This window comes from Pan paniscus, chromosome 15 (assembly GCF_029289425.2).
Source record: "Pan paniscus chromosome 15, NHGRI_mPanPan1-v2.0_pri, whole genome shotgun sequence".
Taxonomy (NCBI): domain Eukaryota; kingdom Metazoa; phylum Chordata; class Mammalia; order Primates; family Hominidae; genus Pan; species Pan paniscus.
The window spans coordinates 75,871,424-75,887,790 of NC_073264.2; the positions used below are offsets into that span (position 1 = coordinate 75,871,424).

General features: G+C 39.3%; 1 protein-coding gene across 2 annotated transcripts in view; it reads left to right on the plus strand.

Moving 5' to 3' along the window:
• Nucleotides 1–16,367, plus strand: part of YLPM1 (YLP motif containing 1) — a 72,906-nt gene that overhangs the window by 25,337 nt on the left and 31,202 nt on the right. For both annotated transcript variants that reach the window (XM_034937836.2, XM_003824170.4), the window contains exons 5-6: nucleotides 8,967–11,084; nucleotides 13,948–14,068. In XM_034937836.2, coding sequence (XP_034793727.1) covers nucleotides 8,967–11,084; nucleotides 13,948–14,068 — 2,239 coding nt within the window. The remainder of the gene's footprint in view (nucleotides 1–8,966; nucleotides 11,085–13,947; nucleotides 14,069–16,367) is intronic.

Below are 16,367 nucleotides of genomic sequence, written 5' to 3' on the forward strand. Positions count from 1 at the left end.
AGTTATGTGGGAGGCTGAGGTGGGAGGATCGCTTGAGCCTGGGAGGCCAAGGCAGCAGTGAGCTGTGCACTGCACTCCAACGTAGGCAACAGAGTGAGATCCTGACTCAAAAAAAAAGAAGGAAAAGAAACCCTAAGGCTATAAGTGTTATTATTTACTTTTTCTTCTTTTATTTCTTTAACCTTTTATTTTTAAATCAATACTCCATATAGAACTGATTTTATATAGTGTGAGGTAGGGGTCAGTGTTTATTTTTTCCGAATAACTATCCAGTTCACCCCAACACCATTTACTGAAGAAGTCATCCCTACTACTTTGCAGTGACTTCATCATAAATTCAATGTTTAAATGAGTTTGTTTCTGGACTCTCCATTCCTGTGGTCTATTTGTCTGTCTTTGCATTAGTGTCATATTTTAATTACTGTAGCTTTACAATAAATTTATCTGTTAGTGTAGGTCCTCCAATTCTGTGCTTCTAGATAAGGGATTGGCAAGCTTTCTTTTTTATTTTTTCTTGAGACGGAGTCTCATTCTGTCACCCAGGCTGGAGTGCAGTGGCGCTCACTGCAACCACTGCCTCCTGGGTTCAAGCGATTCTCCTGTCTCAGCTTCCCAAGTAGCTGGGATTATAGGCGTGCACCAACATGCCCGGCTAATTTTTGTATTTTTAGTAGAGATGGGGTTTCACCTTTTTGGCCAGGCTGGTCTCGAACTCCTGACCTCAGGTGATCCATCTGCCTTGGCCTCCCTGGGTGCTGGGATTACAGGTGTGAGCTATCATCCCTGACCTGGCAAGCTTTTTATAAAGGGCCAGGTGGTAAATATTTGTAGGCCTTGTGGGTCACATTTGGTCTCTGTTAAATATTTTTCTTTCTTTTCTTTTTTTTTTTTTTTCACATTTTAAAAAAATTTTATTGAGACAGGGTCTTTACTCTGTTGCCCAGACTAGAATGCAGTGGCAGGATCACAACTCATTACAACTTTGACCTCCTGGGCTCAAGCAGTCCTCCCACATCAGCCTCCCGTGTAGCTGGAACTGCAGATGTGTCCCACCATGCTTGGCTACTTTATTTTTTGTAGAGATGGGATCTGCCTGTGTTGTCCAGGCTGGTCTCAAACTCCTGGGCTCAGGCCATCTGCCCACCTTGGCCTTCCAAAGTGTTGGTATTACAGACATGAGCCACCATGTGCAGCCTTTTTTTTTTTTTTTAAACCTTCAAGAATGTAAAAAAGATCACTTTTAACTGTATTTGGAACATAGGCCATAGTTTGCTGACCCCTGTTCTAGATTGTCTTGATTATTCTTATTAGAATCAGCTTGTCAGTTTTCAAAAACCTGCTAGAATTTTGATGAGCATTGCATAGAATCCATTGACCATTTGGAGGAAGAATTGAAATCTTTATAATATCAAGGCTTCTGATCAGTCACAACTATGTTTTGACTGGCTTTAGGATTGGAATTGTGGACTTTTTCCATTCTATAGCTATCTTACTAGGATTAGTAAGGGACTGTGAGTGCTATAGGTTTTCTTTATATTTCCATTTGTTATGGTTGTTCTTGTTTGGACAAGATTGGAATTGTGGACTTTTTCCATTCTATAGCTATCTTACTAGGATTAGTAAGGGACTGTGAGTGCTATAGGTTTTCATTATATTTCCATTTGTTATGGTTGTTCTTGTTTATAGTGATAACTTATCTTTGGGAATTTTAATTTTAGGACCTTGGTTATACATATTTAGAAAACAGGTGCTATTTCATGTGAAAAGAAAACAGGAAGGAATTTAATTCCAGAATTTGGTATCTTGTAATTCCCATGGTTTGTTAATTTTAATATGTTTCTGCAAATAGTATAATACAGAAAATACCTTCTTTAAAAGTATTTGTATAACTGCATCATACCTCTTAGGTTTTTACATTTTGGAGTTTTATATCAAATTTTGAAATTTTTATAATTCTAAGGTATTTATACCTAGTTTTAGGGGTTTTTTAAGAGATTTATAACACACTTAACTATACAAATAAACACTTTCTAAATACTTAAAACCAGATATTTGCTTATTTTTCTTTTTATCTTACCAATGTACAATGCATGCGTTTTTATGTGATTGTATTTAGTGAATTTATGTAATGTTTCTACTGTATTTTAAATACATGTTTTTATATGTCAAAAGGGTCATAGTATTTCATTATATTGATTTAAAGGTGGCTTATTTTCATACAGATTTTTAATATGAGTATCTCTTGATATATTTGTTACAAAGGCTTAAAAGGTCTCTAGTTTTATAAATGAAAACGGTTTTGAGTCTGTCATTTTGTAACATCTTTGAACTTTGAAAATTTGAAAGTCCAGTAATAGCCAGGTGCAGTGGCTCATTCCTGTAATCCTAGCGCTGTGGGAGGCTGAGGCAGGTGGATTGCTTGAGCTCAGGAAGTTGAGACCAGCCTGGGCAACTTGGTGAATCCGCATCTCTACCAAAAATACAAAAATTAGCCGACCCTGGTGACATAAAAAATTAGCCAGGCATGGTGGCAGGCACCTGTGGTCCCAGCTACTCGGGGGACTGAGGTGGGAGGATCACTGGAACCCAGGAAGTCTAGGCTGCAGTGAGCTAGGATCATGCCACTTCATTCCAGCCTGGGTGACAGAGTGAGACCCTGTCTCAGAAAAGGACAAAAAAAAAATCAAATAGTGATAAATGTTTGCCATTTATATGTAGTGTTGAAAGTGTATTTCAAATGGTTTCAACAATTTCTGGCCCCCAGAATGAAAATAAAATGATGGGCCTTGGCTGTTGATCAGCAATTTGGTCTGAAAACAAAGCACCCTACCCTTTCAACCCTTCTGCCATGTCCTCTTATCTGCACACCTTTTAATGCCTCCTACTTTCTTTGTCCTTTCCTCTGGCTTTTACACATGCTCTTTTCTTTGTCTGGAATTCCCTTCTTGCCATTCTTTGCTTTATTTATTCCTATTTTTCCTGCCCTGGGGCAGCACTTCAGTAATTACAGATTGGGATTATTAAATGAAATCAGACATTGGGAATACTTTGGTTAGCAAGACAAACATGTTCCATATTTATCAAATTCTGTTCTAATTGTTGAGTTAATTGTCTCACTCTTCCTGTGGACAGTGAACTCCTTGATGTTAGGCATGACTCTCTTTTTAGCACCAGCACATTACCTGACAATCAGTAGGTGTTCAATAAAAGTTGCTTCTTCCAAAATGTCAGTCATGGATAAAATTCTCAAGGCATTCACAATTTTGTTAGGAAGGGACTTTGCTCATACTTAGAATTTGATTAGAATACTAGATAACATGTTAACAAGGTCTCTCATGGACTCTTGTACATCGTGGAAGATAGTCTTTTATCACTTACGTGAACAAATAATTGCTACATTTAATACATAGCAAATGATTTTATACAACTTTAATGATCCGATATATTATTGAGGCACTTTAAATTAATAAGTGTAATTCCGAGAAAGGAACCACACCTTCACAAGCCCTAAAGTGGCATACTTTTTTTTCCTTCTGTAAATATGTACTCTCCATCCTTAGCATTGTGATGTATATACTTTGACAAGTTTCTGGTCACCTTCTTTCGCCTTTGCCCATTATAGCTCTGCCAAGCCTTCACTACTTCGCATAGACCATCTACTCTAGTGCTGCTTTCTCAATCTTAGCAAACATTTTTATTTTGCATTATATTTATAATTTAGTTTCCTGCCTTACAGGAAATCAAGTTTACCTATCAAGCCCAGTAAAACATCTCACTTCTAACCCTTAGCTTTACTTAGCATGCTCATGATCTTGTAGTCTTAGGAGAAGCGGCCCTTCTGATGAGGGCTAATCCTCTCTCTGTGCCCTTTAAAGAGATACAGTTTACATTTTTATCAAAGTGATTCATATGCATGGTTTAAAAAAATTGGGCCAAATGGCCACCCACTGCTCCATGCCCCCCAAATGTTTTTTCCAATGGCATCCTCTTTCAATTATTTAGCTGTTTCTTTTGGTCGCCATCTTCATAGCACTAAATAATTATGTTGCTCTTTTCATGACTTATACACTTACACATTTTAGATATTACATATTTATTTAACTGTCCTGAAAAATAAAGTTTTCGTTCTTCCTCAACACTCTGCCATATGGGTGTTAACTACAGCATTCCCCTTGCCGACCCTCCGGAATGTGATTTGCTGTTTATCGAATCTCAAGGCTTCCTGTTACCATTCAGTACCTCCATTTCCTGGAGTGCATGCTCAAGTAACTTGCTAAGGAAGTGTGGGTGAGGGGTAAATTTTCTGAGTCGTCCTGTATCTGACAATGTCTTTATTCTAATCTCACACTTACTTGCTAATTTGGATATAAAATTTGATGTTGAAGATAATTATTCCTCAAGGTTTTAGGATCATTGTTCTATTTTGTTCTATCACATTGTGTAGGTGTTATACTGTTCTGATTCTTTTCCTGTTTTGGTGACCTCCTCTCTCCCAAACTTAAAAAATCTCTGGTATTCTGAAATTTCAGTGTTTTTTGTTTGCTTATTTAGTTTTATTATTAATTGTACTGAGTAGTCAGTATGCTGGGCCCCTTCTGTCTAGAGATTGGAATCTCTTAACTTTGGGACATTTCTTTGTGCTATTTCTTCATTCATTTTTTTTCTCTCGTTTTCTGTTTCTGGAACTCTTCATTAGTAGGATTTTGGATCTGTTGGATTGATTATCTTTGTGCCTTTTATCTTACATTTTGTTGTACTTCCTGAGATACTTTAACTTCTAGTCCTTTATTGCATCTTTTATTTTGAGAATTGGCAATTTTTTTTTCTGTGGTTCTTTTGGCGTTGATCTTTTTTATAAATAGCACATTGTTCTTGATTTATAAATGCAGTCTCTTTAAGAATCTCTCTGAGGAAACAATTTGAGTTGAAAGTTCTTTTCTGCTTTTTGCATTCTGTTTTCTCCAAATTCAGATCCTATTTATTTATCTTTAGTTTTTCTTTCATTTTGGACGTGTTCTTCAAATATCTAGCAATCCTTGGCTGTCCATTTATGTTTAAGCATGGAAGACACTGACAAACTGATTGGGAGCTCTGTGTATATGAGAGGGGCTTGTTACCTGTCAGGTTTCTGCTTTATGTGAATAGGGTAAGGAACTGTTACTACTGCTAGGGGACTCTCAAATTCAAGGATTTAAGAGACATTCAGCCTAAGGAAAGGCTGGTTGATGGTTCCGAATATAGATTTACGTATTTTTAGCCCCAAGTTTTACTTCTTTCCTTCCCTAGCACCCCCTAGTGTCTGAGAATCCTGACCCTCTCTGAGGTTCTCTGGGCAAGCCCGCCTTCTTTTGATTTTATCCCTTTCTGCCATCAGTACTCTAAACTGGTTTCTTCCTGCTCTGTAAGTTACCACTCATATTTGTTCTTTGTCTTTGAGAATGTACAAACAAGATTTTCATCTTCTGATTACCTCCTCTCTCTGTTTATTATGGGTTTGTGTATTTTTGAGTTCCTTGCAATGGGTTTGTAAAGGTCAACTTGGCTAGGCTAAACTCCATTTCCCAAAATTCCCTTTCTCTCTCTCTTTTTTTTTTGAGACAGAGTCTCACTTTGTCACCCAGGCTGGAGTGCAGTGGCACCACCTCAGGCTCACTGCATTCTCCACCTCTTGGGTTCAAGTGATTCTCCTGCCTCTGCCTCCCGAGTAGCTGGGATTATAGGCACACGCCACCATGCCCAGCTTAAGTTTTCTATTAGTAGAGACAGGGTTTCACCATGTTGGCCAGGCTGGTCTCTAACTCCTGACCTCAAGTGATCCACTCGCCTCCGCGTCCCAAAGTGCTGGGATTACAGGCGCGAGCCACCGTGCCTGGCAGTCTTTCCCATATGTTTCTGATTAGGTTGGGTCACAGGGAGATTTTCACACCTACCATGAGACATTTATTCCTGGACAACCAAAAACATTCTCTTTCCCCAGAAGAGCACACAAAGTCTTTTTTTTTTGTCTTTAAGATAATATTAGTTCATCCTTCTCCACCTGATTCACACTCCCTCTTTCATGTTCTGTAACTTAAATACTGAAATATAAGGTTAACTCTTATTAACACATGTTAGATAATAAGGAAGAAAACAAATGAACCAAAAAATATTTGGTTAATACACACACACACACACACACACACACACACATTTAAACACAAATATATCAAATTAAGGAAGAAATATTTGTAACTATTGTAGTCCATATTTCTGCAATGGTCATGTAGTCATAGCTGGTATATATGTTCTCCCACTACTCATTCCATATTCCCTTTGCTCTAAGTAAGTACTTCAGCCAGTTCTGATTCCTTGCCTCATGGGGTGACCCAGGCTTTCATTCTTGAAAGATATGGGCTATTAGCAGTTCTTTCTGAATTACTTCTGCTATTTGCAGTTCTACAAAACCCTTTGCAATTTTCTGTGGACTTGAATCTCAGAACATGGGAAATACTAAGAGATGTCCTAGAGGATCTCTTGCATTTCAGACACACTTCACTTCACCTGTATTGTGCAATAGTCACTCAAATTCCTCTTGAAAGTTAGGGTCAATCATCCCCAGTGAATACAGTAACCCTCTCCATTGCCTCTTGATTTGGAACTTCAGAGTAAAGTTGGGGTCTCAACTTCAGGTTAGTGGAATCATTTGTTGTGTCCCCTAGTGGATGTGTTCGTCTCTTTGAAACTAGACTTTTAGAACAACAAAGCCTAAAGTCACAGGGATAGGAAATAAATATTTTGCCAACACTGAATTTATTAGTCTTCATTGATTTCCCAAAGAAATGAAAGAAAAAGCCTCCTAGCACTCATTAAAAGTCATGAAAGGCATCACTGTCTACTACTCAGTCACCTAAGCCAGAAACCTTGGAATCATCTTAAATTCTTCCCTTACAACTATCATTTTATTTCTACTGGTGACAAAATCCTATGAATTCTACCTTATTTTACATCTCTCACTTTTATCCCCTCCTCTACATTCTCATATCAGTCACTGCCTTAGACTAGGCATCACCTTCACTTATCCAAATTGTAAAGATGATCTTTAAACTTTTTTTCTCTGTCCACTATTTTTCTGCTAAAGCAATCTTTTAAAAATCAGACTATATTTAGTGGCTCTAAGTGCTTATAAGGTAACACCAAACTCCTTAACCAGCTGAATTAATTTATCTGTTATAATCGAGATCCAAGTCAGATGGCTTTAACAAGTTAGAAGTTTATTCTCTCTTAGGACTTAGGTGATGGTTCAGGAATCCAGTTCCTTCTGATTTACCTGGTCCTGGATATTTCACCACCATGTCAGAACCAGCATGAAAAAGGAAATGGAGAAGAGGAGGATGTGCCCTTTCCTTTAAGGGGACAACCCAGAAGATGTGCAAATCATTTTCACTCTCAGCTCCTTGGCCAGAACTTGGCTGCCAGTTCTAGCTGCAAGAGATATTGAGAAAGAGAGTCTTGTCTGGGGGGCCTTGTGTCTAGCTGCAGGAGGCCTGTTATTGTAGATAAGTGGGGAATGGGTATTGGAAGACCACCAGTAGTCTCTGCCACATGAGGCATACACAATCTTCTGGAGAGTGATCCTCGCTTACTTCTTTACCTTATTTTTTAGTGTGCTGCCTTTCCACATTTCCCTCTTTATCAGCTCTCTTGACTCTGTTTCCCCTTTGCATTAGCCATGCTAAACTATTTGCACTTCCAAACATGCTCTGCTGATACACGTTTCTCTGCCTTTCCTCTTGCTTCCTTAGCTTGAGGTGCCCTTGCCACATACTTTCCTCATCTCCAACTCATTCTGTCAGCTTGATTTCAGAGAAGTTGTCTTTTAAGACTCAACATAAGCCTCTCCAATTCTGTTTTCCTTATTGTGTACACATAGACTTGAGACATTACATCTCTTGGTACTTATTTACACTTAGATTATCTTTATATTTGGTTGTAAACTCTTTGAGGGCACATATGACATTTTATTCTTGTATCTCTTGGATGTAATGTAATGCCTGACAGATAAAGGATGTGTACTTTCTTTTTACTGGATGGGCAAGTGGGTTTATAGCAAAAATAACTGTGCAGACTTTTAAAAATGTCAGAACCTACTCTTAAGATAGGGCTACTGTTTTTTTTTTTTTTTAACTTTTGTCAATCAAAATGTTAGTGCTAGCTCTAACAATATTTATAATCATCCTATATTTTCTTGTTAGTCTTTTCATATTTAGTTTTTAGTTACAATTTAATTCCAGAAGTGCTCAGAGTTAGTTATGGAATTTGTTAATTTTTTTCTCTTTAAAATGAGCAGCCTTTTCTGTCTCCTAAGGCACAGTATTTATAATTGCTTTTTTTTTTTTTTTTTTGGGACGGAGTCTCACTCTTGTCACCCAGTCTAGAGTGCAATAGTGTGATCTCAGCTCACTGCAACCTCTGCCTCCCAGGTTCAAGTGATTCTCCTGCCTCAGCCTCCCAAGCAGCTGGGATTTGCAGGCACCTGCCACTACACCTGGCTAAATTTTTGTATTTTTTTTTTTTTTTTTAGTAGAGATAGGGTTTCACCATGTTGGCCAGGCTGGTCTTGAACTCTTGATCTCAGGTGATCTGCCCATCTCTGCCTCCCAAAGTGCTGTGATTACAAGTGTGAGCCACTGCACCAGGCCTGTAATTGCTTTTTAACCGTTCAGTATATCAGTGACTTGCGGCAGGAGATGTGTTGAAGTAAGTTAGATAATACTGACATGATTTCCAAAGCCTGTCCTAAGACCTTCTGAGCACTGCCACCTTAACATACTGGTTCTAAGATATTGGTGACTCAGGATTAATTTAATGACTGAAAAGAGTCATTGTTGTAAACAAATTCTAAGGCAAGAGTGCCTTAAATATTCTTACATGGAGAATTTTTTTTTCTGCTTTACTGTCTTGAGTAATATCTTTTGTTTTACTTGTAGATTTGATGGTCCTCGAAGATTTGAGGATTTAGGGTCAAGGTGTGAAGGACCGAGACCCAAAGGGCCTCGTTTTGAAGGAAATCGCCCCGATGGGCCAAGACCCAGATATGAAGGTCACCCAGCAGAGGGCACTAAAAGCAAGTGGGGAATGATTCCCCGGGGGCCAGCATCTCAATTTTATATTACCCCCAGTACATCCCTAAGTCCTCGACAGAGTGGACCACAGTGGAAAGGCCCCAAACCAGCTTTTGGACAGCAGCATCAGCAGCAACCTAAGTCACAAGCAGAACCTCTTTCAGGAAACAAAGAACCATTAGCAGACACCAGTAGTAACCAGCAGAAGAATTTTAAAATGCAATCAGCTGCATTTTCCATTGCTGCAGATGTAAAGGATGTCAAGGCGGCTCAGTCAAATGAGAATCTAAGCGACTCTCAACAAGAGCCACCTAAAAGTGAAGTCTCGGAAGGGCCCGTAGAGCCCTCTAATTGGGACCAGAATGTTCAAAGTATGGAGACTCAAATCGACAAAGCCCAAGCTGTTACTCAGCCTGTACCCCTTGCGAATAAGCCTGTACCTGCTCAATCTACTTTTCCTTCAAAAACAGGGGGGATGGAGGGAGGAACAGCAGTAGCAACATCATCATTAACAGCAGATAATGATTTTAAACCTGTGGGTATTGGTCTACCCCATTCAGAAAACAACCAAGATAAAGGCCTGCCTCGGCCAGATAATAGAGATAATAGATTAGAAGGCAATAGAGGCAACAGCTCATCTTACAGAGGTCCTGGGCAAAGTAGAATGGAAGACACACGGGATAAAGGTCTAGTAAACAGAGGTCGCGGCCAGGCAATCAGTCGAGGCCCAGGATTGGTCAAGCAAGAAGACTTTCGGGATAAGATGATGGGTAGAAGAGAAGATAGTCGAGAGAAGATGAACAGAGGAGAAGGTAGCCGGGACAGAGGGTTGGTGAGGCCTGGAAGCAGTCGGGAGAAAGTGCCAGGTGGTCTTCAAGGGAGCCAGGACAGGGGTGCAGCTGGCAGCCGAGAAAGGGGACCACCTCGGAGGGCTGGCAGTCAGGAGAGAGGACCTCTTCGAAGGGCTGGGAGTAGAGAGAGAGTACCACCCCGAAGAGCTGGGAGCAGGGAGAGAGGACCACCTCGAGGGCCTGGCAGTCGAGAAAGGGGACTGGGAAGATCAGATTTTGGTCGTGATAGAGGTCCGTTCAGACCAGAACCAGGAGATGGTGGGGAAAAAATGTATCCATATCACCGGGATGAACCTCCTAGGGCTCCATGGAACCATGGAGAAGAGCGAGGGCATGAAGAGTTTCCATTAGATGGTAGAAATGCTCCAATGGAACGAGAAAGACTCGATGACTGGGATAGAGAGAGATACTGGAGAGAATGTGAACGTGACTATCAAGATGATACACTAGAGCTCTATAACAGAGAGGACAGGTTCTCAGCACCACCATCTCGGTCTCATGATGGAGATAGGCGAGGCCCTTGGTGGGATGATTGGGAGAGAGACCAGGATATGGATGAGGACTACAATAGGGAAATGGAAAGGGACATGGACAGGGATGTGGATCGGATTGGAAGACCTATGGATATGTATGATAGAAGTTTGGATAATGAGTGGGACAGAGATTATGGGAGACCACTGGATGAACAAGAATCACAGTTTCGTGAACGGGATATTCCATCTCTTCCACCTTTACCGCCCCTCCCACCTCTTCCACCTTTGGATAGATATCGGGATGATAGATGGAGAGAAGAAAGAAATCGAGAGCATGGGTATGATCGAGATTTCCGTGATAGGGGTGAGTTGAGGATTCGAGAGTATCCAGAAAGAGGAGATACATGGCGGGAAAAGCGAGATTATGTTCCTGACAGAATGGACTGGGAAAGAGAACGGTTGTCAGACAGATGGTACCCATCTGATGTGGATAGACATTCCCCCATGGCGGAACATATGCCCTCCTCACATCATTCCTCAGAAATGATGGGGTCCGATGCAAGCTTAGACTCTGACCAAGGCCTTGGAGGGGTAATGGTTCTCAGTCAGAGGCAGCATGAAATCATTTTGAAAGCTGCACAAGAACTGAAAATGCTTCGGTAAGTTGACTCCTTCAGATCCTTTCTTTTAATAAAAACCACATTCAGACTGCTCTTTTTAAAGTGATATGATATATTTGAATGGAATCATTTTACTTCAAGTTCTTATCACATACTTTTAATTTATATTTCTGGTCATTCAGTGCTGTTTTAGGGTTAGAATGGGTATTTAGGAACTGTGTTAATGATAAACTTATGCCCTAAGATGTGAAAATTGATTGCTGTCTTGGCCTTTGTAGAAGTGTTGCTGGCATGTCATGCCTGTGCATGTTTCAAGTGTCAAACTTCAACTTTTCAGTGCTCTGGATTTCACAGGGTTCATGTGTAACCTTCATTTTTTCCAGTAAGCAGTTTGTTCTTTGTTATTAGATCTGATAGACTTTATATTCACTAATCATTGATAAAACTTTGGAAAGTGCTGTATTTTTCTTTGTTGAAGCTAAGAATGGTTTGCTTAGGAGCATCCTCAGATTTGTCTAACTATTGATACTTTCTTTTGGGGATGTTTTATCTTTCATTATAACTAAAAGCAGATATTTCTCCTTGAGGATGTTATTTGTTTCTACATAACCAAATGTTTTCTTTGTGAAATGGAAAATAGGATTTCTTGACTTACAATCAACTGTGTATAGGTATCTACATAATTTTCCTCTTTTCTTGTAGTAACAACAATAACAAAAGCTAACATTTATTGCATGCTTACTCCGGGCCAGGAACTGTACTAAGTGTGTTGTGTATAATAAACTCATTTAATCCTTAAACCAGCTGTATCTTGGGATAGGAATTTAGAAGTCAGTGACAGATTGAAAGCTTTTTTAAAGCAATTTTTTTGAGAAAGTCAATTAATGATTAGGTTTTGATAAATTCCAATGTATTTCTTCCATTTTTCAATTCTGGTTTACATTTGTGGATCTTAACAATAAATTATAACTTAAACTTTAGAACTAGGAAAGAAAAATATGGTGAAGAAAAGGTAATGATGAAAGACCAGATACGGCAGGTTTGTATGGTCTATAGCTAAGAGGTTTATTTTTTCCAGATTACTCATGAAGAAAATGTGGAAAGCATGCTATAGAATATTTAGCTACTACACTATTCACTTTTAAGTTATAGACACCTTTAATTTTAATTTAACACCTACCATGTAACTGGGCACTTGCTAATAATTGAGTGTATATTATGTCAGTCTATCTATCTCAAAGGCCTGCAAAGATAAGGTAGTATTATCCCCACTTCACAAATGACACTAAAGTTCAAAGAGGTTAAGTTCCCTTGGCTAGTAAGTGGCAAACCCGGCCTTTGAACTCAATCTGTCTAAAACTCTAAAATCTGTGTTATTTATGGAGAATACCAAGCTGATTGGTGTTGTTAAGCTGCCAAGGTTTCTTTTTTTTTCCTTTTGAAATTTCTTTTTAATTCGTTATTGCTTTGCATGGTAATGCTGGATAAAAGGTGCTGCTGCTGCTTCATCCTTTTTTAAAGCTTTCTAGGCAATGTGAACATAATTAAACAATATATAGGGAGTGATGGATAATGTCATAGCCGAATACAAGTCGTTTATGTTGTGTCAGTGTAAAGTCGTAAGGAGTATCATAAGGGATGTGATGATGGGATTTACCTGAGCAGTAAATAATCTTACACACTTGACCCTTACTTTGTGGTCCCTCATTTGTGGACCCTCATTTGGGTCACTTTAATGTAAGGAGAAAATTGTAAAAGGTCTTAAGAAATTGTAGTGGATTTTACCTATGTTTAAGGTAGGCATTGTGAAAAAAAGTAAAAGGAATTTCATCAGTTTAAAGAAAAAACCGAAGGATTACATAATTATCTTCAGGAATATGAAATGTTGTTTTTAAAGGTGTAGACTGACAATTGTTCTCACCATCTACAGCAGGGGCCATAAATTAAAATGTCCCCAAGAATCAGATAACAAAAATGAGTGAAAGTGGGCCAAGTATAACTCTGTAGAGTACGGTGAAGATTGTGACAGGTTGTTTCATCTAACATGGGCAGCCTCTACTGCACTCAGCTGATTGTTGGCATGTGGGAATGTAGGCCTGGTGTTACCATATCTCTTTAAGATTTGAATTTATATATGAAATATTTTGCTTTGTAAATATGACAGCTAATTTCAAATTTTAAAAACTGATGTGAAAGCCACATTTTGAAAACCTTTTTAGGCCATATTTGGCCCATGGGCCACCATTTTGCAACCTCTGGTCTAAAGAGTTGAAAAAAATAGGCCGGGTGTGGTGGCTTACGCCTGTAATCCTAGCACTTTGGGAAGCTGAGGCAGGCGGATCATGAGGTCAGGAGTTCGAGACCAGCCTGGCCAATATAGTGAAACCCCGTCTCTACTAAAAAAATACAAATAATTAGCCGGGCGCGGTGGTGCGTGCCTGTAGTCCCAGCTACTCGGGAGGCTGAGGCAGGAGAATCACTTGAACCCGGGAGGCAGAGGTTGTAGTGAGCTGAGATCGCGCCATTGCACTCTAGCCCAGGTGACAGAGTGAGACTCCGTCTCAAAAAAAAAAAAAAAAAAATTAGCAAGAGAGCTTTTGGTTGGATTAAAGAAAAACATAACAAGTAGATGAGATAGTAGAAAACAACTGAGGCAGGTTGTAGAATCTATTCTTGAATATCTTCAATAATTTATAATTATTTATATGTCTTAAATGACTGATGAGTTAGCTACATAAAAGCAAAAGAGGGTAATCCTGGAGCTGCCCAGTGTATGGCCACTGCAGAGAATTTTAGGACAAGGGTTTTTTAGGTCTCCTTTTTTTAATTAAATATTAATTGTTGTCACTTAGGAATGGAATAAGCATGCTTTATGTACTATGTCAATTTTATTTGTTTGCAGGGAACAGAAAGAACAGCTTCAAAAGATGAAAGACTTCGGGTCTGAGCCACAGATGGCTGACCATCTACCACCTCAGGAATCAAGATTGCAGAATACATCTTCAAGACCTGGAATGTATCCGGTATGGGAGAATGTGTGCTCAGAAAATGAAATGGTTTCTACTCTGTATGTTTCTATGTTGTTTGATTTTTTTTAGAAATTGAATGAATAACAAATTTCCTCTATAAAATGTAAATTTTGGAAACTTAAAAGTTTATGGTAATTGAACTTTGAATACCTTAAAAGCATGTTTAAAAGTGTGGTAGAGATGCTCCTTTTCCCCAGATTTTGATAAGTACACCAAGTACACCTGAACTACATAGCTTCTGTTCACAAAATGGTAGAATTTTTCTAATAATTTTTATGTTAAAATAGTCCTGTTGGCTGGGCATAGTGGCTCACACCTGTAATTCTAGCACTTTGGGAGGCTAAGGCGAGAGGATTGCTTGAGCCCAGGAGTTTGACACCAGCCTTCGCAAAATGGTGAGACCCCTATCTCTACCAAAAAAAAAAAAAAGTCTTGTTTTCCATCTAGGCAGGGCTAGATGTGGGCCTCGTGATGCTTCCTACCTCTTCAGGCTACTAGTCCTTCAGATGGGGAAATGTCATACCCCAGTACATACTTCAGAACTGTTCAGGCAGTATGAAAAGGGGTGTTTATGTTAAAGACTTGAGTAATTAAGTTCTCCTTTTTTTCCCAAGAGCATGCCAGGACTTCTTTTATTTTTGTTATTTTACCTTTAAGCCAGTAATGGGCTTTTCAAATGTTAAAAATGTTATCTTGCAGGTAGTTTTATGACAGCATAATGAAGAAAACAGCTCTACTGAACCTCTACTGAACCATTTCTTCAAATTAACACTTTTCATTTCTCAGTGTTCCCTTCCATCCTGGTCTAATACTTAACAGTAAGACATAGTTGTTGACATCAGTGACCACCATGGTGTTGTTGACTCCCCAGATCGGATCTCCTGACCTTTGTACGCATCTACCTGTCTGCAGGGTTTCTGTCTGTGGATGTGACTCCTGTCAAATGCAGCATATTCAAAATGGGGCTCGTTATCATACCCCATTAAATTGTCTTTTTTCCTCACCATCACCTAGTCACCCTAACTTGAAACCTGAAAATCAACCCTCCATCTTGCTCCATCTTGCTGATTTGTCCTCCTACCCTGCTGCTGATTGATTTTACCTCCTTTGAATCAAATTCTTAAGTATAATTACACCCATTTTAAGCCTATAGTTCGAGTTTTGACAGATGTATACGAAAAGATAAAAAAATTCTCGGCCAGGCACGGTGGCTCACACCTGTAATCCCAGCACTTTGGGAGGCCAAGGCCGGCGGATCACTTGAGGTCGGGAGTTTGAGATGAGCCTGACCAACTTGGAGAAACCCCGTCTCTACTAAAAGTACAAAATTAGCCGGGCATGGTGGCGCATGCCTGTAATCCCAGCTACTAAGGAGGCCGAGGCAGGAGAATCACTTGAACCCAGGAGGTGGAGGTTGCGGTGAGCCGACATCGCGCCATTGCACTCCAGCCTGGGCAACGGGCGAAACTCCATCTCAAAATCAAAACAAAACAAAACAAAATTCTCATCACCCTAAAAAGTTCTCTCATGCTCTTTTGAGATTGGGACTACCCCTATACTCCACTTCAGGCAGCGTCGATGTGATTTGTGGCCAGATGGACATTTTAAAACAAATCTCACCATGTGGCTACCTGGCTTTAAAACTTCAATGTTCTCCCGTGCCTTCAGGATGAAATTTAGAATCTCTTGCATGACTTTCTTGTTCTTCCTGAGCTGGCCTGACCTCTGCTGACCATTGCTTGCTACTCCACTCTCTGATGCTTCATTTTCCCTCCACATAGAGCTACTTAACAATTTTGTGAATGTGCTAGATTCTTTTACTTCTTCATTGCTTTGCGTATGCATGTTGTTCTCTAAGCCTAGAGTCTTTTCTTTGCCTTCCCATCCCCTCCTGCAACTGGCTAATGTTTGTTTATCTTTTACAACTCAGCTCTACTATTTTCTCTTCCACCTATGTAGGGCAATTACCCTCGTACATACCCTGTAACATCTTGTACTAGTCTCTGTTGTCATCTTTATCATGTTGCATTTTGAGTGTCTGTTTTCTTGTCTTTCTTTCTAAATTGAGTCCATAAGATAAGAACTATATCTTTCATCTTTGTGTGTCTTAGTAAATAGAAGCGCCAGATTGTACATCCACATTTCTGCTTTATTTGCTTAACAAATCATAATCATCTTTCCATATTGTTATATGCTATATTATTTTTTGATTTACAATAATTTATTGAATTAATTCAATTTCTGTTGGAATTTGTTTCTAATCTTTCACTGTTATTCTTAATATTACCCTAAT